This window comes from Castor canadensis, chromosome 1 (genome assembly GCF_047511655.1).
Source record: "Castor canadensis chromosome 1, mCasCan1.hap1v2, whole genome shotgun sequence".
NCBI classification, from domain to species: Eukaryota; Metazoa; Chordata; class Mammalia; order Rodentia; family Castoridae; genus Castor; species Castor canadensis.
In genome coordinates this window covers 18854993-18882308 of record NC_133386.1, presented here as the reverse complement: position 1 = coordinate 18882308, position 27316 = coordinate 18854993, and the positions used below count along the sequence as shown (strand labels likewise).

Here is a 27316-nt window from a genome sequence, read left to right as displayed (position 1 = left end):
TGTATATGCAAGGCACTCAGCATCAGTAATCAGGGAAGTGCAAGTCGAAACCCCAAGGCGTTATCACCTCACTCCTATTAAGATAGCTATTATGAAAACGATAAGAGAGAGTAAAATATTGACAAAAGTGTAGAAAAGTGAATCTGGAACACTGTCCATGGGACTGAAAATTGTACAGCCATGTAGGAAAACAGCATGGAGGAGCCTCAAAACACAGGACCCAGCCAAGGCTTCCGTGAAAGTCAAAGTCTTCTGTTGCTCACTCTCACTCCGGGGCAGACTCTGGGCAGAGTCAGAGGAGGTTTCCTGGACTCTGCAAGGCTGGCTGGGGCCTCCGTTAGTTTTGGGGTGCTCAGAGAAGCCCTGGGCTCCCGCCAGGTCCCACGGGGCCCAGCAGGGGGCGGCCGGGGCCGCGAGGGGCCGCGCAGGGAGAGGAAGTGCGCGCTGGGCCGGGCCTGGCGCTGGCCGGAGCGGTCTCCGCCAGTTGTCCCCGGGCCGGGTTCCGGGTCCTGTGACCCGCTTGGCCGAGTGGGCGGGGGCATCATCGGGGGCGGGACGGGGCCGACTGGCCAACCTGGCTCGGGAAGTTTCGGCGGCCGCGGATCCCAGCTGGGTTGGGAGCTCACCCCAAGCCTCTGCGCCCATGGCGGGCGCGAGAGCGCAGGAGCCCGGGGCGGCCGGAGCCGCGGCGCCCGAGACCCGCGAGCACCTCTTCAAGGTGCTGGTCATCGGCGAGCTTGGCGTGGGCAAGACCAGCATCATCAAGCGCTACGTCCACCAGCTCTTCTCCCAGCACTACCGGGCCACCATCGGCGTGGACTTCGCCCTCAAGGTCCTCAGCTGGGACAGCAGGACGCTGGTGCGCCTGCAGCTGTGGGACATCGCGGGTAAGCGGCGCCAGTGGCCTCCCTGACTCCTGGTCTCTCTTTCTCTCTCTGCCTGAACTCCCTGCCTGTGCACTTTGGGAGGAAAGACGACAAAGGACACGGGGAGATGCAAGGGGGACGCCAGTGGGGTCAGAACCGCGAAGTGGGTTTTTCAGAGCGGGACGGGATCGATGCGCAGTCAGTGCTGCACTTGTCCCTGCTGCAGGGAGCCCTGTCCTGTTGCCCAGGTGGAAAGGAGTCCCCCACGCCCAACCCAGGCTCTCTGTCCTCACAGATGAGGAAGCCCTGAGGGCTGTTCCAGAACACTTTTAGCTCTGGATGGTGACTCCCAGGAAGAGTTGGGGGAGAAGGAGTTCCCATGACAGGACTGAGGGGGTCTAAAAAGGCTGCCTTGGTCACTAAAGTTCAGAGTGATTAAAGGACTGGCTCAAAATTGCACTCCCAGTCTGTGGCACAACCCAAATTAAAAACGGGTTTCTTTTCAACACATTTTTCACCACCTACCTTGATCTGTGCCCTGCTTTTGTAAGGGATTTCTCTTTCCTCATGAGGTGAGGAAGCTGCAAAGACAATTCCAGAAGTTTTAACTCTGACTAATAGCATGTTTGTAACACACCAGGAAGAGTTTGTGGAAAGAAAAGCTTGGATCTAAACCAGGCTTTTGTGAGGGACAATCCATTCCTTAAATAGCTTCCCCCCACTGGGAGGCCAGGTCACCCAGGGGAAGGTCTGGAAAAGTTTCTCTCAGACTTATGCTTCCACCGCTCTTCCCAAACCAACACCTACCCCCTCCCTCCCACTCCACAAATATCGTACTGTGTCCCTGGCTTTTGCTTTCAGTTGTCTGTGTTGGGGACTTGTGCTCCCTAACTGTGAACACTAAACACTGACTCTGGTGTAGTGGTTAGGATGTGAGCATTTAAAAAGAGGTGAACTGTAGGCAGGTTTAATTGTGGAACTGGCAGCAAAGGTCGCCTTTTTGAATCTCTGTCTGCATAGATCATTTCCCAGGTTGGGGAACACCTTACCATCCTTCCTACAAACATACCCTGAAGCCCATGGAGGGTACATGCAGCCCAGAGGGGAATGCATGGCTACTGTCTGCCAGGTAGAGCTCTCTTCATGGATAGCCAGTTACATAGGAAGTAAAGAAGAATTATAGGCTGTATATTTGTTTACTTAAGAACAAATTCCTCTACCTCAGATAAGAGAATACATTGCACTCGTGCACATCAGTCCCTCAGAGAAAGAGGTAAATTAGCTTTGACTTGGCCTTTTTTTTTTTCTTTTTGGTTACCAAAAGTCAGAAGTACGTTTGAAAAGTCATCTTTTGAAGCCAAAGGCTTCTTTCAAAACACTTCCTGCTATTGCCCAGAACACTACTGAATATTTTTTTTCTTCTTAACAAAATCATGGATTCTAAAGGTTGCCTTACCATGTGACAGTCACCATGCAGGAATCTCTAGTGTAGCTTTCCAACAAAGATGACTTTAAACCCTGCCTAAAGGGGAGATGACTTTGCTTCATTCTTTATGTAAATTAATATAGATATTAAATTATGATTCAATCCTACTGCAGATAAATGAATATGAATAACTAGATGTTTACAATGCATATGTTTCTAAGCTTTAAGGTAAAATACTTCTATTTGATGATTTGGGAAAACAGAAGCACAAGTAAGGGTTTTCTCTGTCTATAACCTCTTCTCATTCTTTTTTGTTATTTTTACTTTTTTTTTTGAGATTTGAACTCAGGGCCTGACTCTTGCTAGCCAGACACTCTACCACTTGAGCCATATACCTCCAGCCTGTCTGTTGTTTTTTGAGACAGAGTCTCACTTTGTAGCCCAGTCTGGCCTAGAACTTGCAAAACTCCTGCCTCAGCCTTTGGAGTGCTAGAATTGTAGGCATGAACCACCCTAGCCTCAGCCTTCTTTTTTTTTCCTTTTCTTTCTTTTATTTTTGGAGGTACTGGTGCTTGAATTCAGGGCCTTACACTTGCTAGGCAAGCACTCTTACCACTTGAGCCACTCCACCAGCCCTGTTCTGTGTTGGGCATTTTCAAGTTAGGGTCTAGTGAACTATTTCCCCCAGCCTGCTTTGAACTGCAGTCCTCCTAATCTCTGCCTCCTGAGTTGCTCAGATTACAGGTGTGAGCCACCAATGCCTAGCCAGCTTCAGCCTTCTTGAACAGATATATATCCCATCTTCATCACACCCTGGTAGACACCTGCCAAGATCGAATATTTTGCACTTTTGCCTAAATCCAGCATTTGAGCTTTGTCAGGAGAGAAAGCAGCATTTTAACATCTCCAAAAAGTGTTTCTGATCACTACCTACTATTGTTTCATCAGGAACTGTTTTACCATTTATCAGTTAATAAAATTAGAGGTAAACTTATGAGGTAATTAGAAATTATTAGATTCTTCTTATGTAAGGTTATTGAGAGACGAAATAAATTAGGCTTGGGCTAAGGTTTGGGGAGCTATATCATTAATTATGTGTGGTTTGAATATTTGAGTATTAATGAATCCTACCTGACTCATAATTTTTTAATTAAGTAGGAATGATGTAATGAAGGCCAACTAAAGGCCACTCCAAAACACTTCCCTTGAACCTAAACATATTTGCCTCATGCTGTAACAACATTGGATCATATAGAATTCTCAAATAATAGAACTATTCCTTAACTTCAAAGCAGAAAGTGGAGCCAGCTACTTGATATCATTAACTTTAAGGCTTAATGTTATTACTAGCTCCTTTTGGTTGTTGTTCTGGAGGCTGTAGAGGTGGGCAGAGCAGCAAAGAAATTATGTCAACATTCTCTCTCCTGAAAAGCTTTGTCAAGGGTAATAGGCAAGAATTGAATGTTTTTTGTAAATGTACCAAGCAGATTTAACTAAAGTCTTCAAATTAAGAACTATAGTGACTTCCAGATGCATGCCTCAATGAATATTTTCTGGTGGCACAGAAGGAACCTAGTTTTAAAATAAGTATATAGTTTAATGACATTTTTGTGTAAACCAATTGCTGCCTTTTAAATTCATACCTGCTTTGAGACTGTTGCTCAATTTATAACTGAAATATAGTTACATACTGAAGTCTTCCATAAGATTTTAAAAACAGCTGAACAAACGTACGTAAAACTGTAGTAAGAGCTATCTCTGAAACTCCTTTTCATGCTTAGTGTAGATTAAGTAGTATTTGGATTACTGTGGATGAAAAGCTCATTGCTTATTGGCACCTGTAGAATTTTCCAGCCAGTTTGAATGGCTGTGCTAAGCTAAATCTTAGAATGAATTTGCCCATTTAGATCTACTGTGTTTAGAATCAGTGTATTGATTGAGGTGATTTGTAACATTTCCATGGGCCAAGGATTAAATTGGGAATAATCTACTCTGAAATTCATGTCATAAATTTTGTCAAGGACAAAAAGCACGTTTGGAAGTATTATAAACCACCTAAGCCATATTTAAATTCACTTTTATCAATTTAATTCCCATCCTAAAGCAGATTGTTGATCCTGACTTCCTTGTTTCAGCATATACTTTGGCAATTACTAAACTCAATCTCCTCTTGTCTTCTTTCCTGTCACTCCTTCAACCCTCCATGAGAAAGAAGAATATTACCTTTGAAGCTTTCCTGACCTTTAAAGTATCAGCCAGGGGTTACTAATATTCAGTTGTCTTCCAAATATGAGGAAGCAGTACATTGAGGAATTAGTCTATGTGGTTATTTCTAGTCTCAGCCTCATACACGAATACTACAGTAAGTTTCCTAGTGCTTGCTGGTGGCCTATTAAAAGGACTTTTACAATCTATGCTACATAGATTGATCTGACTCTTGTACAGTTTTGCCATTCTGACTTTATTCCGGCTTCACGTATTGCTGAATTACAAGCAACACCTACTGTCCCACTGAAAACGTGAAATCTGGCTCAGTTTCTGGATCCCCAGTACCTTTGGGTGCCACAGTCTCGGGTATATATTCACAAATGTCTATCAAACAGTGGTTAGCATAACAGCATATTTGTACTTTTGCTCATGGAAAGTCCCCTGATACTGAGGTGCCTGTGATCTGCCACTTTTTAATATGTTACCATTCTTACTTGTTCAATTAACTCAATAAGCTGAAAGATCCTCAGGTTAGCAATATGTAAATTAGCATGCTGATAGGAAATTCTAAAACATTCTTTTGTTCCCAGACATTTGCCTGGCCAGTCTGTCTTTTGAAATGTATTATAGATCCTGGATGCCACATAGTTTAAACACAGAGTGGTGTAGTAACTTACCAGGAAAACACAGATCTTCAGTGGAATTGCGTGGAGATAAGAAGACAATAAGCTTTTAGCAGTACGGCAGGATTTAGGTTTACTGATGTCAAAATAGTAGCACTAATTCTTTTCCAAATTTTCAAATACTTTATCACTATAGAATATGTAAGCTCATATTTTAAACTCAATAATTCAATCCAGGATTTCCCTGTTGCTATACTTCTCACTTAAGAATCTCAGTAATTCTACAGTAGACAGTTTTGATTGACTCCATCATTTTATATATATATATATGTGTGTATATATATATATATATATATAGAGAGAGAGAGAGAGAGAGAGAGAGAGAGAGAGAGAGAGAGAGAGACTGTTTCTAAACTGTGGACTTCTCTGCAGGTAACAAAGCTGTTTTATTGGTATATGATTGCAATGTACACCTGGAATAGCAAGGCAATAATAAAACTATTGTATGCCCTCACGGGTTACACCTGTAAGCCACATACCGTTCTGGGGATACAAGGTTTATCTTCAGATACATTTTAGGAGAAATTGATCTATAGTACTATCCTGACCACTCAGTTTTTGTAACTTTTTGTATGGAATATTCTATGGTTCTCATTCTGTTTTAAAATGTACCAGGGTTTTATTTATATTCAGGTTTGATGAAGCCAACAGATCAAGAGTCCATTACCATAAAAAGCTAGTTGGTTACTGACCCAGGTCTAAGAGGTGGGGACACACCACCTCACACAGGGCCAAAGGAGAAGTGTCAGGGCAGTTGCCAGGCAGAAAGAGTTAGGCGAATTCCTGGTAGAGCCTTTATTATGGATTTGAGTATGGGAATGAGTAAGTAAGGAAGGGTTTGCAAGCTGAACAAGTTTGGAATTAGATAGTTTGAATAATTTTGATAGTTTCTGTGCTATAAGGGAGAGTGTTCCTTGTTTGATAACTGATCCTGGGGTGACTTAGGGCAGGGAGACAGTGAGTGTCCTAGTCTGTAGGAGCCTAATGAGAGAAGATTGATGAGGACATGGAATAAATGATCAGATGATTTGTATATCAAAGTTATACTTGCAGGCAAGTGTTTGCTATCTAGAAATTATCTAACCCTGGTAGGTGCAGTTTCTCCCCAGGCCAGCCAGACCCTAAGATGTCAGAACATCATAAAATATAGAAAATTAAAAACAAAATATGACTAATACATATTCTTTAATGCATACTGAAATAGATTGAGAGATGAGATAAAGTTTTTTTGTCAAAGAAGAAAAATTTGAAAGTCTTAGGTTTATAGCACAAGGATAGCATAATCTTAAAATAGTGAGGACTTCACACTTAATCATCACTTAAGTTATAGAGAGTGAGCTAAGTCGACAAGCTTATGTTATATTACAGGTTATAGAAGTCATCTCTTAGATGGTAAAAAAGGTACATCCAAATAAACTTGGGGAGACTTCTGGAGGGTAAGACAAAAGATCAAGGAATAATGCTTTAGTATTGTTTTCAAGAGCCTTTTGCACTTTAGGATTGAGTAGGCTAGGCACAGGTAGCTTCTTCACTCTTCTTTTGAGGTTTTGAGACAGAGACAGAGCCATAGAAAAACAAATGGATAGCAAATACTTACTGTAAATATTCCTCTTGGCCTGTTGACAGGTTACTTACATTCTCTTCTTCCTATTATTTTCATTTACTTCTCTCTACACATCTTCCTTAAGCATCTTCTATGGTGGTTTTGATTGCTTGAGATTATTCTAAATACTTTGGAGTTCCTGGTGTGATTATATGCAAACCCTCACATCAGAATTTCTCAGGGTGCTTAAGGTGCAGATTATTTAGCACCCGCTCTATAGTACACTTGGCTTCATCTGACAAATGGGCCCAAATCATGTTTTAGCAGGAGAGGAGTTAATTCTTTCCCACATAAGTCCATGGTTGGGCAGTTCAAGACTGGTGAGTAGCACCATCAAGTCTTCATGGACAAAGGCTGATTTTTCAACATTCAGCTATCCCTAGGCCATATTTTTTGTTTCTGTGCTCCAGTAAGTTAGGCACACCTTAATTTACCTGCAAGTGGAGCTAGGAAATCTAAGGCTTTTGTTTTAAACTGTGCACATAGTCTCCCCAAATAAAATTCCATGACAGAAAGTTGGGACTGGCAGTTAGCAGTCTTCTTATCTACCAAATCAGGATTCCTAGAACCTGGAAAATTGCCATCTATCAAGGACCATGTTTATTCTGATTTATTCTAAAGTTGAGAAGCATTGTTCTGTCTTTGCCGCACCCTGACAACACACCTATCTTCTCACTGCCTCCCAGGCGTTCTGCACTGAATCAGAAGACCTGCTTTCTTGCCCTTATTCCCTCACACTCATACGCTCTACGTCCCTTCAGTTCCCTTGCTAGACATGGCATCACGTCCTCCTTATCCTCTGTGTGGCCGTCTCGTCTCAGGAGCTTTCTGTTGATCTTGTTTAGAGATACAGGAGTTTAGAGATGCATATCCTGATAGAACAGACAGGATATGTTTTGCTCCTGTCAAATATATGTATTTCAAAAGAGAATAGCCCAATATCTTAAACGGTTAATTATTTTGAAACTGGACAAATCATGAGACTATTTTGAAACTGGACAAATCATGAGGCTATTTTGATTTTCATAGATAACAACTGACTTGTAATCCATGATTATCAGTAGCTTGTTAGAAGCTATTTCCTTTCTGAAGTGCACCATGAAATTTAAGGATTACTTTTCATTTACTGACTAGAAACTATGTATTTCCCCCAAATCACCTTGAGTAGTAACATGTAGCTTGGTAATTCTCAGTGACTAAGGAAATTATAAGTATTCAAATTTTGTAAAACTAAACATCCTTTCATCCTAGTGCTTTGACTTGGTTTGAGTTGTGAAATTTACATTTTGAATTCTGATTAACATTAAAGAGACATTTAGATTACTTATCAGATGGTAGTGTGAGTGAATATAAACTATAGACAAAAACATTAAAACAGAAGCAGCCACAAAAATCCCAAGAGAAACTATCTCTGCCTTGTATTTCTTTTTTTTTTCTTTCATTTATATGTGCATACAATGTTTGGGTCATTTCTCCCCCTTCCCCCATCCTCCTCTCTCTCCCCCCAACCCCCTCGCTTGCAGGCAGAAACTATTTTGCCCTTATCTCTACTTTTGTTGAAGAGAGAGTATAAGCAATAATAGGAAGGAACAAGGGTTTTTGCTAGTTGTGATAAGGATAGGGAGTTTACTCTCATTGCTTTCCTGTACATGTGTGTTACCTTCTAAATTAATTCTTCTCGAACTAACCTTTTCTCTAGTTCCTGGTTCCCTTCTCCTATTGTCCTCTGTCGCTTTAAAGTATCTGCTTTAGTTTCTCTGCATTGAGGGCAACAAATGCTATCTAGTTTTTTGGGTGTCTGATCTATCCTCATACCTCCCAAGTGTGCTCTTGCTTTATCGTGTGATCAAAGTCCAATCCCCTTGTTGTGTTTGCCCTTTATCTAATGTCCACATATGAGGGAGAACATACGATTTTTGGTCTTTTGGGCCAGGCTAACCTCACTCTCTGCCTTGTATTTCTGATAGCAGCAGAATTTAGTACTTTTCTTCTCAAACGTGAAGGGAAATTCTTTCATTTTAAAGATTTTCTCCAGTTTTAAAGTGTATTTTCTTTATGGGAATATTCTTGTAAACATACTAATTTTGTTGCTTGTAGTCCTTCTCAATGTCATTAATGTTGGATACCTCCAAATAGTAAGATAAACATTTTTTGGAAGTGCTAGAATTTGAACTCAGGGCATCTTGCTTTCTAGATGGGTGCTCTACCACTTGAGCCATGCCCCCAGAAAGATAAACATTTTAATCCTTTGCCAGCATGTGTACTTTAAGGTTTATCCTTTTGCATATGTAAGAGGTTGTATGAACCTTTAATTATCTTCTGAGTTCTTTATCTTCTTTCTGATTGCCAAGATGTCAAGTTATAATCAGGATAATCTTCTAGAAAAAGAAGTAGCACATTGTTTAAGAGGCAAAACATTTTGAGACTGTTTGGGAATGTGCTGTCAGTATGTCAACAGCAATGTGGATGACAAAGACTATCCCTAATATCAGGGCGACTCATGCACTCTGCAATAGAGGATCTTTCCTTAACTACTGTGGGAAAGCAAGAGGTGACATAGCGAAGGAGGTGTGACATTGTAGTAAGCACTCTGCTGTCCTTAAGGACACTCTTAGCTACTGGTACTGCCAAGAAGCTCTTTGGTAACACAGGACACATGTAGAATTGTCAATTCCAGCAAATACCTGGCTCACAGATCAGACCACAGAGGAGAGCATGATTGCTCCTAGGAGATTTGAGTGATTTCATCTCTCTGGAACCTTATTCTTTTATCTATACCATAAGAGAGCTGGACTAGATGATTCAGTATGCCTATCAGTTATGGCCAATAATGACTATGTCATTGCTGCTTAGAGAAAATGCTGTTGCCTAGAGTTCTCCCTGTACTAATCTAAACTTGTTCAACAAACCTATTAAAAAGGTACTCCTGCAGATTCTGATCAATTTCTGTATCACTGATAGCTTTAACTCTATGCATAACTCCACATGAAACAAAAGTTATTCGGCCCATTCTTGTATTAAATAAAGATAAACTTTCTCTACCACCCAGCCCTCTCTTGTCATAAGACTCCATCAGGAACCAACCCAGACATTCAGCATGGCAGGGATTGCCTGTATTTTGGTAGTGTCTGTTGTAATGTTTTAATTACTTTATTAATTGAGTTTTTATCTTCTTATTTGGGAGTCTTCTTTCTGTACTTACTCTGGGTACAAATATTTAGCAAATAGGTAGTTTACATTTTATCTCCCAGTTAGTTCCTTTCTTTCTCATTTGCTTAGTTGCATAATTGACACTTGTTTGATTTGACATATAGAGTGGTTGTTAGAGAGGCACAGTATCTGATATGAGGGTTTCCAGGAAGTTTTTAATCCTAGCCTTGGCTTGACGTTTTTAAGCCACAGTATCCTATAAAATAATTTGTCATAGACATTTCTGATTTTCTAATGCTTTATCAGAAAGCTTATATGAGTAAATCTTTGAATATCACTTCCTATGATTAACAGAAAGAATTACTTAAAATTTAAAGTGATTCATTAAAAAAGTAATAGCCACAAAAGTTTAATAGCTCTTTGTCACATATGGACATTAAGATGTGGATAGCATATCTTTTACTAGTTTGGCACCCTCTCCTCTCCCCTAAATTCAAAGAATGGGCCAAAGGAATGTTTTCTTATTACTCTTAATAACCCTGAAATCTTAATCTTTCCATCTCTGTTAATCTTAGACTATCTTAATTGCTCTTGCTGTTATACTCCCTTCGTATTCAATTTCTAATTAAAATTTATAACAAAGTAAGTGGTTTACATATGTTCTTTAGCAGAAATTGAAGGCTGCAAAATTTTATTGCATCTGAATAGCCTTTTCTGAAGAATGCTGATCTTGCCTTTAAACGGTTGGAATATCCTGAATGAAAATGCCCCTGTGATTGTTAAATGTAAGTTTATAGAAAATGGTACAATGCTAACTTTTTATAAATGTCAGCATTATGACCAAAATGAATGATATAGTTGACTGGTCAGATTTATCTTACCAATAAAATATGAACATGATAGTTCGTGATATGTGACCATTTTTTATAATGAAATTCAGACCTTTGGACTGTAATAATGCAGCTTCCCATAAACCTATATGAGGAGCTGTCACAAAGCCAAAGCAATACATAAAATTGTATGATGCCATTGTACAGCTTGGAGGAAAAAGAATTTGGCAATTTCAGGTGGCTTTGTATTTGTGCAAAAAAAAATAAATCAATGAGGTGTAGATAAAGCTTGTTTCTTATATGTTTTAATAAGAAAGTGTCCTATCAGAGTACCTTCATCAACTCTTCATAACTTGAAGAGTTATAAGTCTTGATTGGCATTCATTTTTCCTTCCCAGTCTAGCCAGCAATTTGATAACTTGAAGGTGTGAGCTTTAGAAGTCATGGCAACTGCGGGATAGCTCAGAATGTTAATCCCGTAGGCTTTATGGAATCAGAAGACCTGGATTCTAGTCCCGTCTTCTTAGTCAATGTGGTCTGGACTGAGTGTCTTTTGTTCTGTCAGATAAAGATACGTACCCTTCCTATGTGAAAGATTACTATAGTAGCAGATGGAAGAGAATGCTCTGTAACCCTGTCTGTCTGCGTAGACAGTATGATATGAAGTAGCAGAATTTAGCCAAACTGTTTAATAGAAGTTCAGTTATTTTAAAAGGACAATGATATTTGAAGTACTCTGCAATTGATCCTTCTTATAATCACACAACCAGCTGTGCCACTTCTTGTTCTAAAAGTGTAGATTTTCATGTGTCTGCTTCTTAGAGGAGAGCAGTTTTGCATATTGAGTGACAATTGGGTAGAGGCCACAGATGTGCAGGAAAAATGAATTGAGAACATGAGCTGCTTTATCTCCTGTCCAGTCCCAATCTTTTTGACTTGCTTTTTGCCACTGTACTTATCTCCTTCCTGCACGTTTCAGTTTCTTCTATTCTTGTCTTTCCCTCCACTTTCAGCTTTCTGTTTTCCTCCAGTGTCTGCCTTTCTTCTCTTAGACTAGGGAGAAAGGAGGAAGATAGGCCAACTTTTACCTTTTGGTGCTGTTATATTGAAGTTTATGGTGACTGTGTTGTCCATGCACAGAACGTGTAATACTTCATTGTGCATTCAAGCAGGTCATCAGCCACTCCATTTTATAATGGTTCTGTATGGATGTTCTTAATCCCACCAGCTTTTATTGCGGTGGGATGGGAAAGGTTTGTTTATGATATTATTTTTAGAATCATTGGAGTCACACCTAAATATGACTCTCAGAATTATGAGTGTTTAATCTCTTTTTATATTTATTTCTAGGGCAGGAGCGGTTTGGCAATATGACCCGAGTATACTACAAGGAAGCTGTTGGTGCTTTTGTAGTCTTTGATATATCAAGAGGTTCCACATTTGAGGCAGTCTTAAAATGGAAACGTGATCTAGATAGTAAAGTTCATCTTCCCAATGGCAACCCGATTCCTGCTGTCCTCCTAGCTAATAAATGTGACCAGAAGAAGGACAGTAACCACAGTTCTCTCCAGATGGACCAATTCTGCAAAGACCATGGCTTCACTGGATGGTTTGAAACCTCTGCCAAGGTGAGATCTTTTGATGATGAATCTGCCTCTGTATCTCTTGTCAGTCTGAGCGTTAATCTGAAGTATTTAGATGGATTCCAATGAGGTAGTTTTAAGCCCCAAAATGAAAAGCATAGTATGAATATGTTGTAGCTTACCTCATTCTGCAGCAGAAGTGCTTTCAAAATTGACTAATGGGAAGTGATTACAAGGGAAGATTTTTCATTGAAATAAAAATGAGTTGTTATTTAGAGCAAATGTCAGGTGGCATTTTCTGTGAGTTTAGTTTTTAACTGAGGTCCTTCTCATGTTACTTGAGTGAATGGGAGATAAGGTGTATGGACCATCAAGGACAAGCATTTTTTACTTTTACAAAAGACTTAAAGAACTATGGGGAGATGCTCCTGGTAAAAATATGTGTAATTAAGGGTAAGCAAAGACATTGAATGGTCAGCAAGAGAAGATGTATGCAGAAGATATTTGAAAAGCTTTAGATTAACTGTGTATGAAAGATTTCAACAAGTGGAAAGTGTCAACATTTGTGACATGCTTCTTCATGAAGAGTTGGAAATTTTTTCTTCCATCTCTGGAAGCTGAATAAAGTGTTTTGTAAAGAAAACAAAAAACTAAGGTGGAGTTTGAAAAGCTTAACCACCTAGTTATACAAAAAAAAGCAAAGGTGAAAATCAGAAGTACAACATATTGAAAGGATCATGTGCACTGGAAGTTTCACATACGAGAGTTCAGTAACAGATATATTAAAAAAAGATGACATATTTGAGAAATCCTACAAACAACAAATCATAAATATCTATATTCTCAACACCGTTCTTGTTTATGTGTTGTATAGATTTCTTTTATATTTATGTGTGTGTGTGTGTATGTGTGTCATTGCTCCTCCAAATCACCTCCCTCAGTGTAGGCAATGCCAGCTTACTTTATCTTTGGAAAAATATTTGATGTCCATGGTGATCAGAATGATGAAATCAAGTGATAAGAGACCACTCTATGGGGCAGTCTCAAAATGTTGAGTGATCTTGAAGTCACTGGGCAAAAGAATGTCTCCTGGAGGGCAGTAGGGAGTACTAAGCTACAGGATAGCATCTTAGTTTCATAAATAAAAGAAGTTGTAATGGAAGAAAGATGAACTCTGGAGGTGCTGCATGAGAACTTAGCCTGGCACAAAGGAGGAAGTCTTAGAAGGGAAGGCTTCAGGGATATGCCTCTGCCTACTCTGTAAGTCTGCTGGGTAATTCACCTTAACTTCCTATCTTCATTCAAAAACAAACAAACAAAAACCCATCAACTAACACTGTATGTATTTATGTAAGCATGTAATTTGGCATATTGCAGCTAAAATTTCACTTTAGGATTTATTTGAATTACTCTTTCAGGCAATAGATTCAAATTTTCTCCTAGAGTCTACACGTAAAATTCATAGATGATGATGTCACATGACCTGTCATTTGAGGCTATATAAGTGATCAGCTCTATTATATTTATAGACAAAATTCCATGTAGAGGTGAGAGGGAAAAGTTGGGTAAAAGTGCAGGCATGTTCTATGCTTCCCTACAAATACATGTGAAACAGCTTTTATAGAACTTCCTGTGTAATAATCCAGGAACCTTCTAAGGGTACAATAGTACCGTAGTTTTAAGTTCAAAATTTTGAGTCAAGGCTTAAAGAACGCCTAAGTGTCAGTTCTGAGCCAGCCAGCAGCTACCCTCACATCTGATTTTTACTTGAATTCCAGTAGTTTGAATAAGAGCAAAACCAAAAGACATTTGAATTCTTGACTTTATCCTTTCTTTTCACAATAACATAGGAATTTCTGTTCCTAATCAGTTGTGACAAAATACAGATATAGAATTTTACAATCTTTGATCCAATTGGGGCTGATGGGGACTGAATGAAGTTTGGACATCCAAACATCCCTACTTAAATTAAGGTTAATACTTGGGAGCAAACATATAAAAGCTCTTGAGGCTGAGAAAGAAATCTGAATAAATTGCAGAACTCTTTTGTTTCCCAATGTCTGAGAAAGAGGATACAAATAAGGGAGAAGGCTATAGTGAACCACATAGTGTTAGATTTGATTGGAGATACTGATATCAATATAAACATAAGGTTTCATATGTATACATCTATACAAATATGTATTTCTAAGGATAGATAAACAGAGAAGTAGGTGTACAGGTGTGTGTGTGTGTGTGTGTGTGTGTGTGTGTGTGTGTGTGTGTGTGTATGCATGTATTTATAAATGTATTTACAAGCTCTTTCTACTGAGAGGGCTTGAAAACAATAACACCATAAAATTGAGTGAACTTACTTAGTCCTCAGAATTTTGTTTTTAAAAACAGTTTTCCAGTAAAAGGAATGAGGATTCCTGGACAAATAACTTATTCTGTAGATGGTGGAACTAGAAGGTAAAGATGTGCCTGAGATATAAAGATGTGCCAGAAACTAAGTAAGACACCATTCATAAAAATGATGGATGTATGTCACCAAGACATAGGAGCCTGGTTATAGGAGTTCCAAAAATCAAAGACAAGTGAAATAACATAGTAAACAATTATTGTAATGAGCTTAAAATAAGTAAATATTCTGATAGAATATTTTTTTATTCATATGTGTGTACAATGCTTGGGTCATTTCTCCCCGCTGCCCCGACCCCCTCCCTTACCATCCACCCCCCCACCCCCTCAATACCTGGCAGAAACTATTTTGCCCTTATCTCTAATTTTGTTGAAGAGAGAGTATAAGCAATAATAGGAAGGAACAAGGGTTTTTGCTAGTTGAGATAAGGATATCTATACAGGGAGTTGACTCACATTAATTTCCTGTGCATGTGTGCTACCTTCTAGGTTAATTCTTCTTGATCTAACCTTTTCTCTAGTTCCTGGTCCCCTTCTTCTATTGGCTTAAGTTGCTTTTAAGGTATCTACTTTAGTTTCTCTGTGTTGAGGGCGACAAATGCTAGCTAATTTTTTAGGTGTCTTACCTATCCTCATATCTCCCTTGTGTGCTCTCGCTTTTATCTTGTGATCAAAGTCCAATCCTATTGTTGTGTTTGCCCTTGATCTAACGTCCGAATATGAGGGAGAACATACAATTTTTGGTATTTTGGGCCAGGCTAACCTTACTCAGAATGATGTTCTCCAATTCCATCCATTTACCAGCGAATGATAACATTTCGTTCTTCTTCATGGCTGCATAAAATTCCATTGTGTATAGATACCACATTTTCTTGATCCATTCGTCAGTAGTGGGACATCTTGTCTGTTTCCATAACTTGGCTATTGTGAATAGTGCTGCAATAAACATGGGTGTGCAGGTGCCCCTGGAGTAAACTGTGTCACAGTCTTTTGGGTATATCCCCAAGAGTGGTATCAAATGGTAGATCAATGTCTAGCTTTTTAAGTAGCCGCCAATTTTTTTTCCAGAGTGGTTGTACTAGTTTACATTCCCACCAACAGTGTAAGAGGGTTCCTTTTTCCCCGCATCCTTGCCAACACCTGTTGTTTGTGGTGTTGCTAATGATGGCTATTCTAACAGGGGTGAGGTGGAATCTTAGTGTGGTTTTAATTTGAATTTCCTTTATTGCTATCTGATAGAATATTTAGAATTAAGTAAAATAATAATAGAATTATTAAAATAATAATAGTAATTATTTAATAATTTTACTTAATAATACTAATAATAGTAAGTAAAATATAATAGAATTAAGTAAAAATCCATGATGTGTAAAAACAAATGCTAAATTCATGGAAAAGAGAATCTTTTCCTAATAGTCAAATTATAACTGATCAATGTAGAAGAAATGATGGAAATAAAAAGCCACCACGAAGTGCCATTATACTAATTGTATTAGCGAAGAACTAATAGGTACTAAAGTTAGTAAGTAAAAGTATGATGAGAAACAGGGTGCTTCACATTTGTACTTACTAAGTACAAAGGGAAAACCAGTAACTCTTTTCTAAGGGAGTAATCCGACAGCCATCACTTCAATCCATGTGTCTCCTATATTCTGAGAAGGTCACAGCCTTCTATCTTGTTCCTAGCAATGCAAAACTTGAATTTAACCACAAGAAAATGTCAGATAGACTCAGATTGGGGCTATTGTCTGGCCAGTGCTCTCCAAGAGTCTCAAGGTCATAGAAGGCAAAGAAAACAAGGATCTGTTTCATAATAAAGGATACCAGGGTGATAGGACAACAAAGTAGTTTATGAAATTGCATCAGAAAGACAGACTTGAGATAAATGACAAAATTTAAATAAGGTTGATAGATTAATATTGACACAATACTATTACCTAATTTCCTAATTTCAGTAGTTTTACTGTGGTTATCTTAGCTGCTAACCTTTGAGGAATGAGGGTGAAGTAGTATACAGAGAATTTTACTATTTTTGCAATGTTTTCACAAATTTGAAATTAATTTAAAATGATAAATGCTTTTAAAAATATAAGCAAAGTATTTGCTATATATTACTTGTTGTGTATTCTATGACAATTTACAACCAGTCACACAAATGCTGTGATAGCTAATGATTCTTGAAGGTACCCGTAACGGGCAGCACGCTCACAACCTCATTTCAGGCTAATTTATGCATGAACTAAAAGTAATAATTTGTACTCACAGGTGGAAGAGAGATGCATTGAACATATTTTGACTGGTTTAAGCCTTTTCACAGTTTTCTTCACAATGTAGCCTCAATAATTCAATTATATATTCAAGAGCAAGGTTGTTCCCATCTGAGTGCTTTTATGAATATTTGTGGCAACCCAGAGGAAGGTGATTCATTTCAACCACCAAGAGAGTTCATTGAACCTCGGTGGCCAAAGTTTAAACCTGGATGATCAAATAGGGTGTCTGTGGTAGAAAGGAGAAGGTTTTTCCATAGCTGTATCACTTACTTTATAGCGTTGAACTCTTGGCATACAGAAACTTCAGTGTTGGAGAAGATGTTAGCTGACAAATCTTCCTCCTTTCCTGTCACACTCTTAATGCTTTCTTCCAAGAACACCCCCCAACAATCTGTTCTTTGCTTTGGCATTACAGGATAACATCAACATAGACGAAGCCACCCGGTTCCTAGTGGAGAATATTCTTGCGAACCACCAAAACTTTCCAAGTGAAGAAAACGATGTGGACAAAATTAAACTGGATCAGGAGACCTTCATGGGAGAGCGCAGATCCCAGTGCTGCTGATGGGGCTGTGTTTGAAGTGGGCCTGCCTGGGTCCTGAGCACATGCCTGAGAATGGTCATAGGTGACACTGCACTCTGAATCTCCCACAGGCACCTCTCACGGTGCAGCTCCACAGACCCGCTGCTTATCTGAAGATGGAACAAGTGGAGAAGTATCCCTGCTAAAGGCTCTGCAACTTAACAGATGCCATAGGCTTTTGTTGTGCTGTCCTGTGGAGGATATTGTTTACATCTTTTTAAGCATCTCTGTATATGACTTTCAAGTTGTAGTTTTTAGTGTCAGCACTGGGGTAGTAATAAAACTCCCCTGTGGTGTTGCTGGCATTTTTAATCTGTGTCTTTGACCCCACATTCCATCCTCACTTTCTAAGGAGGTTTTTTAGAAGACTTTGTTAGCACAAAAGCTTTTGAAGTTCCTGATTAGCAGTTCCTTTTCTATTCAAAACTTTGGTGCTTCATGTAAAATTGTTCTCCTTAATGTTTTGATTTCTCCAGCCCTTCCTGATGTGTCATGTGATCACTGCTGTTAAACACATGAAGATGCCTTTCCTAATTACTCCAAAAGTACTCACATCACACCTGTCTTTTGAAGGTCTCCCTCTGGACCTGCTTGCTTCCACATACTAACAACATAGATGAACGCTTCTTCTCTCTTCCTAGTCCTTTCTTTCCTCTCTTCTGTGTGTTTAGGTTTCTAACAGTGGCCCTTTTTGATACTACTGTTGCAAGGCTCTCTAACTGGAACTAATCTTTCCAAATCTGCAGTGGTAATGCTTTCAAGAAGAGAAATTTTTTTCAAAGCTCATACAATTATATCTGAGCTTCTATAATATTGTGGAAGAAACTAGATTGTGTCTGGTTTTATATAAGATTTTGGACATTTTTAGTATAATGCCTGAGAAACTTACAGCACATCCACAGCATTTGTATTTCCATTTTTCACACAGTAAAGGAAAAGAATAAATATTTTAGCCAAAACCTGTGTTTTGAATTAATGTAGTTCTAGGAAGATACTTTTCTATCTCACAAAACTTTGTCTGTTCACTTTTGATTTTTAAGAGGTTTAATTATATTATGTGAAAGATACAACTTAACTACTTTCAAAGAAATGTGTCATAGTCCAAAACTAATGCACAATGAGACAATGAATAAATTTGTTTCATACATTATGTGAGCTGGGTGGAAGAGACTCATGCATTTATTACCAACAGGAGAAAAAGTAGCATAGAACTGCATTTGCTCTGACAGGTATGTTCTAGGAATGAATACAAGTTGTCACAGGCCATAAAATGTTTCACTCTCTCCTCATTAAACCTAAGAGCCATGCCTAGAAATCACAAGTATATTTATACACTATATCTATTTAAGTAAAAATATACTTTGACCTCTTTGGACATGTATACTACACAGAATCATATTTTCTGAGGTGAAGGAATTAGAAGACCTGAGTTTAATTAGTACTTTAATTAATATATGCCCTTTATTTTTTTAAATGAATAAAGTTTGGCTTTCTAGGACATAATGTCATACGCTTAAGTTTTTTTTCTCCTCTATGCACAAAGTACAACTTTATAACCTTTCTTATATTTCACAGCTCATACGGAATGTTTGAAATGTTGCTCTCAAACCCCAAATGTTGGAAATAACAAGTTTATCCTAAGTAGCTACAAGAAGAGACAGAGGTCTGTTTGGAATTTTCTATTTTTATATATGCTGATTTTAATTTTTGCAGGAAGTTCATAATGTTTAAATTCAATTAGGATTGGTTTCAAAGGAGAGTATTGGACTTTCTTTGTTCATCTTTGCAATATTTGAGAACAGGGTAGTTTTAAGGATGAACAGTAAAACTGATTTTTTTTTATCAATACTCAGTATGCTTTATATCAGTGTGAGATAGTTTATTATAGTTACCATTCTTTACAGTTTCAAAATAAAACTGAGTAACTTATTTTACATTAGAACTAAATTCTTGCCACAGTTTTCTTTTTAATTACTTTAACATAAAATTTGAATTTTGGGTAAGCTACATAAATAGCTAAAAGAAAGAAGAGAATATGTTGGTTCCTTATTCACTTTAAAAATCAATTGCATATTTTTAAATTTTAACACAAAACTAGGTCAGACACTTTAAAAATATAAAAAGTCACCAATTAAAAGTATATGAATCTTCTCTTTGCATGAGTCTCAGCCATCATGAAATTGCTTAATCATGAAATTTTCCAATCCTCTATTTATAGATCAGTAACCCAATGTTTGTGAAAGTGACTGCTTTCACAAGCTGAATTTTCTAGGTGTGGTTGGTTTCTTGAGATATGTATATGAGGCACATGAGTTGCTTAGTGAAATTTCCTGAGTCTCACTTGAGACTTGCTGAGTTAGGTTCCTAAGATGAAGCTCACAAATACGCTTTCACAAAAAAATCTGATGTTCATTCTGACAGCCCCCTGTACTAAGTAGGAATACTGAACTGTAATTCAGCTTAAGATCCATGGTATCACTCAAAACATGACCATTCTCAAAATCTAGCATTTTCATTTTCACTTGTGAATCATTGTTATTAAAAATTGTGCCATAGTCACTTGGAATTGGTTCAAGATAAACTATTTCTTATTTCCTTTTTTTTAAAAAAAAAATTCCGAGTACTTTAAATAATGGACATGTATAAATTTGTTTTCATCCACAGAAGGAAACAAGAGATACAAGGTTTTTGATAGGCTGAACTAACCTACAAATATTGTTGCTACTACCTGTTAGCATTTAAAAAATAAGTCAATTCCTCTATATCACTTTTCCCCAAAATGATATAATATGGGAATTAGCTTAAATGTAAAAATAATAAATAAAAGTACAAAAAATTTTGTATGGTTGGAAAACATTTGATGTTAAGAAAATTTTTTTGCATTGTCAAATGCTGACAAAGCGAAAGATACATTTGATTACCTCAAAATACCATACATAGTAAGACTATATAAGCAAAGTTATAACAAGAAATAGACAAAAGACAATATTTGCAACCTATTCAACTGGGTCAGGGTTAAAAAGCAGGATTTAAAAATAAAAAAAAACTAACATCAATAAACATGGCCAGGGATATAAAACCAGAATTTTTACAGAAGACATAATTTGGTGTCAAAGATTAGTAAGCAGGCAATATTAGAAAAATAAAAGCAAGGTATTCTCAGAGTCATAAAAATGTGTAAGTTGGCTGTATCCTTGATGTCTTGGAGCATACAGTTAAATAGGTACTCATAAGGTGCTATTAGATTAAATGTATCTCAATACATACCAGCAAATTCCCTTTCAAAACTGCCATTCCGTTTATAATCTTTGTCCATGTCTTGCCAACAAGTGAAATTGTTATTGTTAGGGAAGTATCATCGAAAACAAAAATCCCTCCACAGCCCAGAAAACCTCTGTAAAGATGGAAGATAAACAAGGTTTTTATTATTTAATACATATTAAACCAAAATTTGGTACACATTATAGGCAATCCAATAAAAGATGTCAAAGACAAGAAGAAATTTCACTTGTAGAGCCAAGCAGGTTTAACACATGCCAAAGCAATTCTCAAGAAAGGCAATAGCTAGTCCTCCATCAAGGGGACCTGGCACGATTTGTCACCCACTATTGATCCCAAATCCACTTGGTAATTGAGAACATCATCTGTGCTAACTAATTGCTTTTATCTAAAGAAAAAATCAACTTTTCATATCTTTATGATGAGGTAATTTTGTAATTTGGCACAAGGTGCCCACCAAAGTTTGGTTTCCACAGAAACTGTGAGATGGAGCCACTGTTTCCCTAATGATTACGTTTTAAAAGTTGTTTCCCAGGCCCTCGAGAAAGCTGGTGAGAGGCTCAGCTAGCTCATAAAAAAGATTTGCACACGTTTCAAAGAGACACAGAAAGAACTCAAAAGTTTTAAGGTAAATACTCTCAGAAAAGAGAATAGGGAAAGTCTCTTCCTTTATTTTCAATAAGGGGACTTAAACATTTAATTTTCAATTTGTATTTGTCCTTATTATCAATCCTGAGTAAAAATTTGCTTGTGTGTACAAGGAAGAAGATAAAGAAGTTCACTGCAGCATTACTTATGCAGACTTCATGCAAAAGAATTAATGCTTTATAGGAGGAACATGAACATTTATATATCAACATTAGGAAACATTGTGTAGCACTATGGTTAACATTTGTGTAAAAATAGAGTTTAAAGGCTTTGTGAACCATATGGAAAGGTAAATGCCAAATTCCTATGGCAATTACCTAACAGAAGGGCTGGAATTGAGAGTATTGCTCAAGACCAATTCTAGCTTTTTAGATAATTTTTTTTTGTTTTTTATATGTTTGATGGTTGTACTAGAGTTTGAACTCAGGGCCTTGCACTTGCTTGGCAAGTACGCTAGCAACTGAGTCATACCCCCAGTCCTTTTGTTTTTAGGTTTTTTTTTTTTTTCAGAGAGGATCTCATGCTTTGCCTGGGGCTTACCTTGGACTGCAATCCTCCTACCTCTGCCTCCCATATAGCTGGGATAACAACATGCACCTCTCTGCCTGGCTTGCTTTATGGCATAGGGTCTTGCTTACTTTTTGCCTGGGCTTCACTTTGTGATTCTCCTCTCTCTGCCTCTCACATAGCTCGTATTACAGAATAATGTTCATACTTTTATGGCAATGGCTTACAGGTGTTAATAACAATTCATTTTACATTGGTCACTATGTTTGCTGCACTGTCCTGGAAATGAAAAGAAACATTCCCATTTGAAACACAATGCTTTAAAGAAGAATAAAAACAATTGGAATTATCTTACTTTATACTACATTAATAGCTATAATATCCAGTTCAGGGTAAAAATGTACATCTTCATTTGATGGGTGAGTTTTTGTTGCTTATTCTAGTCAGTGTTCCAGAACAGACATCTGTGTTCTTTAAATTCTTTAAATATGTGTGCAAAATCATATGAACTACACATTTCTTTTATATAAGAATCTATTTTGAAAATGAACAAATAGAGACATGATTGAAGGGGTTATAAGGTGTAGTTCACTGGAAGAATGCTTGCCCAGCGTATGCAAAGCCCTGACTTTGATCCCCAGCAACACACACACACACACACACAGATACCACACACACACACACAGATACCACACACACACACAGAAGACATGATGTTTACTTTTGATTCTTCAAGGTTTGTATTTATAACATAGGAAGAGGAAAGAAAAGTATGGTAATTGAGGTTGGGATTATGTATAAAGGATTGCTGGCTATATTTACATATGTCAGTAATTTAATCCATTATCTTAAAAGTCACTTGAATACCACCTCATATTGCCCAACAAGCCTATCAGCATTTCCCAAATCAAATTCATCATTTTTCTACCTTCCTCCCACTGCCAAAGCTGTTCTAAAGGCATTAGTTTATAAATATTACAATTTAACTAAATTATGATTATGCATACTCTACGATGATATGGGATGCTATCTTTTTAGTGGTGTGGTGATTATTTGGCTGAATTTTGGGGGCCACACTAAATTTGTGACTTGCATGGATAAAACTTTTACTTTGAGTGTTTAGGGTAGCATTGGTTGTGCTACTAAATTGTGGTTTGAGAGAACTTTAAGGGAATACAGCACTTACTTTAATCATAATGGCAAGTGTATCTAGCCTCAATTTCAATTGAAAATACTGTTTCACTTGTTTGTAGTTAAACAGTAATCTCCTTGGACTTCTTTTTTATTGATTGCAAACTTCAAAAAACTGTCCAAAAGCTTTTCTCTTATAGAAATTTATTGCTGTAAAGGACTATAGTGCCTTCATACTAATTCAATTCAGAATGATTTTAACAGCTGGGAATAAAGGTTAATGTTTCATAGTGTAACACTTTTAAAATTGAATTTATACTCTACAGTGTTTTGTGGTGTTATTTCAACATATTTCTATCCAGTCTTATTTAACAGGATAATGATTGAATAATAAATAATGCATTTTGCTAACAATGTACAATCTGGACAAGAGTGAACTTTATACAGATGGGAATTACAGTTAATACAGGAACTTGGTGACAGGATAGATATGTAATTCATTCCTCAAGTGCATACAATGTTAAGTACATCATGCTCCAGAGCAGTGGTAACAGCTAGCCAGAAATCAGCTTATGGTCAAACATTTAAACATCTTATATTTTATCTCAGTATAAGATGAAGATTGATTGCTAAATGAATCTTAAATTTAAAATATTATGTTCGAATATTATCCTTGTATTTATGTATTAAAATATCTATTTGATGTTTTCTCATCACACATTTTTATTATCTATAAGCAGAGCACAAAATAAGTATTTCACTTGTAACAGACTTTTAAGGCATTTCACAGCTTAGTGGAGTTCCCTAAAGAACTGGTTCTGTGTATATTTTAACAGATCTATAGGAGGAACCCATACACAGTTCAAGAAATCCACTTCTGTGAACAGTTCCTTTAATTTATTTATGGTTGTTCTGACCAGGGGGCACAGAATTTGATGCAACACAACTAATCTTTACTCAAAGCAGTGGCCATGCCTGGGCATGAACTGCCACTGAAATAGTAGTCCCCATCCTGTACTTTTAACTTGAAGGTGTCAACTAACAGTTTTGTCTTCTCCTGTGATTCCTCATGTGACATATTAAATCAACAGGTGAAGGGAAGCTAATGCTTTTTCTCACCAATGACTTGGACAAGTTTCCACATGACTACTTTCAGCAGTGATATTTTTGGAACTGCATATTTTGAAAGAGTCTGTCTCATAACCTTTACAAAATGACATATTTGTAAGTTCATCCTTGAAGCCTTCTTGTTCTTTTCAAACCAAGGTTAATGATGAACTTGAAAAGGAAAAAGAAATAAGGTCTGTCAAATGAAGTTACCTATGAGCTTCTCTACCCACTCAGTCTGCTTTTATTACAGAGGAAATCATTGCTAACTCCCACTAGGTCCTTAAACGCAATTTTCCATTCTGTTCCCAGTCCTAATGTTTTAGATAAAATATCCAATGTGACATGGCTGGTTGACTCTGTTCTAACATTTGCTTTAGGCATCACCTTAAAATGCAAAAGTTCATTATTTCTAACACAGGGTTTGGAGTTGCATTGAATATTGATGTTAATTATTTAAAAATCATTTTGAAATAAAGATGAGATATGATACATAGAATTCAAAATTATAGTACATTTAATAAGATAATTATCTTCTTAGAAACATTTGGTGTATTAAAAGATAATTTGCATTCTTATGAGAAATTACTTTGTTAGCTATCTCAACTTTATAACGCGATCAGACTTTATGCAAAGATAATGGAGAAACAAGGAACAATGTGACTGACATCTTTGGTAAATAATGGCTATGTGAAGGTACACATAAGGTAAATTCCATGAGAAGACAATAGATTGAAGAGATTCGTCTACATGCCAAGGAACACCAAACACTGTTGGCAAACCACCATATTCTAGAAGAGATAAGTGAACATGTCCTTTACAGGTTTTGGAGAGATCATGGCCAGACTGCCATCCTTAATCTTGGACTTCTAGTCTACAGAGCTACATAGTAAAATTTTGCTGTTTTAAGCCATTTAGTAGAAATTTGTTAAGGCACCTATAGGAAATGCATATGTCAACACAAGCTCAGCTTCTTTTAAATTGGGAAAAGAAGTCATAGTGAGAAAGAAAGTCAGAAAACCAAGATCAATCCAGAAGCAGTTCAAAGAAGACTAGATTGCTGAAGCACAGTAAAGGATGTAGAATGCAAGATTATAAGAAGAAATGCCAATAAATACCATTATTTTAAAACATCAGAGAAAACAAAGGAGAATAAACAATGAGATCTGACAATTGTTATGTTCAGAATATACTAAAATAAAGGATATATGGTTTGAAAAGGATGGGCAAAAGAATATTAGAACAATGCAAACCAAAATAAAGCACAAATATTAAGAAGGTGAAATCAGGGCAGGAAGCACTAAATGAAACACAAGAAAAGACTTGTAGAGAAAGGAATCTATGATAAATACCTAGCAGTTGGGCTGGTAAAGTGGCTCAAATAGTAAAGCATCTGCCTAGCAAGAGTGAGGCCCTGAATTCAAACTCCAGTTCCACAAACAAAACAACACAAGACTAGCAGTTATGAATGTCATTGCACCAAATCACTATTCATGAAATTCTAGGAAGGAAGCATCTGCAGTATGAGACTTCAGTTAAAATTTTCTCAAAGAAATACAAGCTAACAAGGTATAAGGTATACCTTTTGCACACACACACACACACACACACACACAAACACACACACATCTAGAAAAGAATATATCTTCTTTCCCAGTAACCTTGGAGTAATCAATCATAAAAGTGACTGTAGACTAGGCCATAAAAAAACTTAAAATTCCTAAAAATAATAATAGAGTTGCCAATATATACCACAAAGCAATAAAATCAGAAAACACTATCAAATAAAGAAAAACTTATGTGGACGTATATCTTAGGCCAAGGAGAAAATCAAGTCTAAAAATAGAGTATCTGAAACATACAATGTTTAGATAACTTTGAGCTTCAAAATGCCAAAAGGAAAATGTTTACTTCTAAAGAATTCAAGGATAAAGTTAATAGATTAATATCCCTTAATGATTAAAAAACATTGACTAAGTATAATCAATGATTAAGTATATGATTATTAAGTCAATAACTAAGGAATTTAGCTCAACTTAATAAAGATGACATATGTCAAGCCCACATCTAGCCTAATTCTCAGTGATGAAAAACTGGAAGTTTTTACTCTAAGATTAGGAATACAATGAAGATGTGGATTCTTGTCACTCCTATGCAATGTATCCCTAAAAGTCTCAGACAGAGCAGTTAGGCAAGAAAGGAAATAAAAGGCATCCAAACTGGAAAAAAGCAGTAAAAATACCTGTTTGCAAATAATGTGTTGTGCTCTGGTCTATAGAAAATCTAATACAACCACATACACCAAGACCCCATTAGAGCAGATAAACTAAAATTCAGCACATTTATAGGATAAAGAAACAACAAAATCAGTTGCGTTTTTGTGTAGTAGTGATTAATGATCTGAAAAAGAAGAAAAATAATACCATCACTCCTACTTACAAAACCGTCAAGAAAGAATAAAAATACTTAAATAAAATTTGCCAGATGTGAAAAACTTGTGCACTGAAAACTATAAAACACTGCTGAAAGAAACTAAATCAGAATTGATACTGGTAAAATGCTTATGCTATGAAAAGAAATCAGCAGATTAAGTGTAATTCTTATTAAAATTAGAATAACTTTTTGTGGAGATAGAAGCATTGGCATAAAGACAGATACATAGACCAATGGAACAGAATAAAAAATAAACCCACACATATATCATCTGATCTTCAACAAAGATGTCAAGAACACACCATGGGGAAGGGATAATTTCTCCAATAAATGGTGTTGGAAAAACTGTAAATCCACATGCAAAGGATAGAATTAGATGATTTTCTGGCATCAAACACAAAAATCAGCTCAAAATGAAGTAAAGACTTAAGCATAAGACCTAATGTTGTAAAATTCCTCAAAGACAAAATAAGAGAAAAACTTCTTGATCTCAATCTCAGTCATGAATTTTTTGGATTTAGCACCAAAAGTACAGGCAAAACAACAGAAAATGGAAAGTAGGACTTCATCAAACTTAAAATATGCACAGCAGGGGAAGGAATCAACAGA

General features: G+C 37.1%; 1 protein-coding gene across 1 annotated transcript; it reads left to right on the top strand.

Moving 5' to 3' along the window:
- Positions 1-551: 551 nt before the first annotated feature.
- Rab32 (RAB32, member RAS oncogene family) lies at positions 552-23588 on the top strand. The gene is made up of 3 exons (XM_020185187.2): positions 552-887; positions 12117-12394; positions 17435-23588. The coding sequence occupies exons 1-3, from the start codon at positions 644-646 to the stop codon at positions 17582-17584; spliced, it is 672 nt and encodes a 223-aa protein (XP_020040776.2). The 5' UTR covers positions 552-643; the 3' UTR covers positions 17585-23588.
- The last annotated feature ends 3728 nt before the right edge of the window (positions 23589-27316 follow it).

Coding starts and splice junctions, on each gene's coding strand:
- Rab32 (XM_020185187.2), top strand. CDS start 644: ATGGCGGGCGCGAGAGCGCAGGAGCCCGGGGCGGCCGGAGCCGCGGCG. Junction 888..12,116: donor GCAGCTGTGGGACATCGCGG/GTAAGCGGCGCC, acceptor ATTTATTTCTAG/GGCAGGAGCGGTTTGGCAAT. Junction 12,395..17,434: donor GGTTTGAAACCTCTGCCAAG/GTGAGATCTTTT, acceptor TTGGCATTACAG/GATAACATCAACATAGACGA.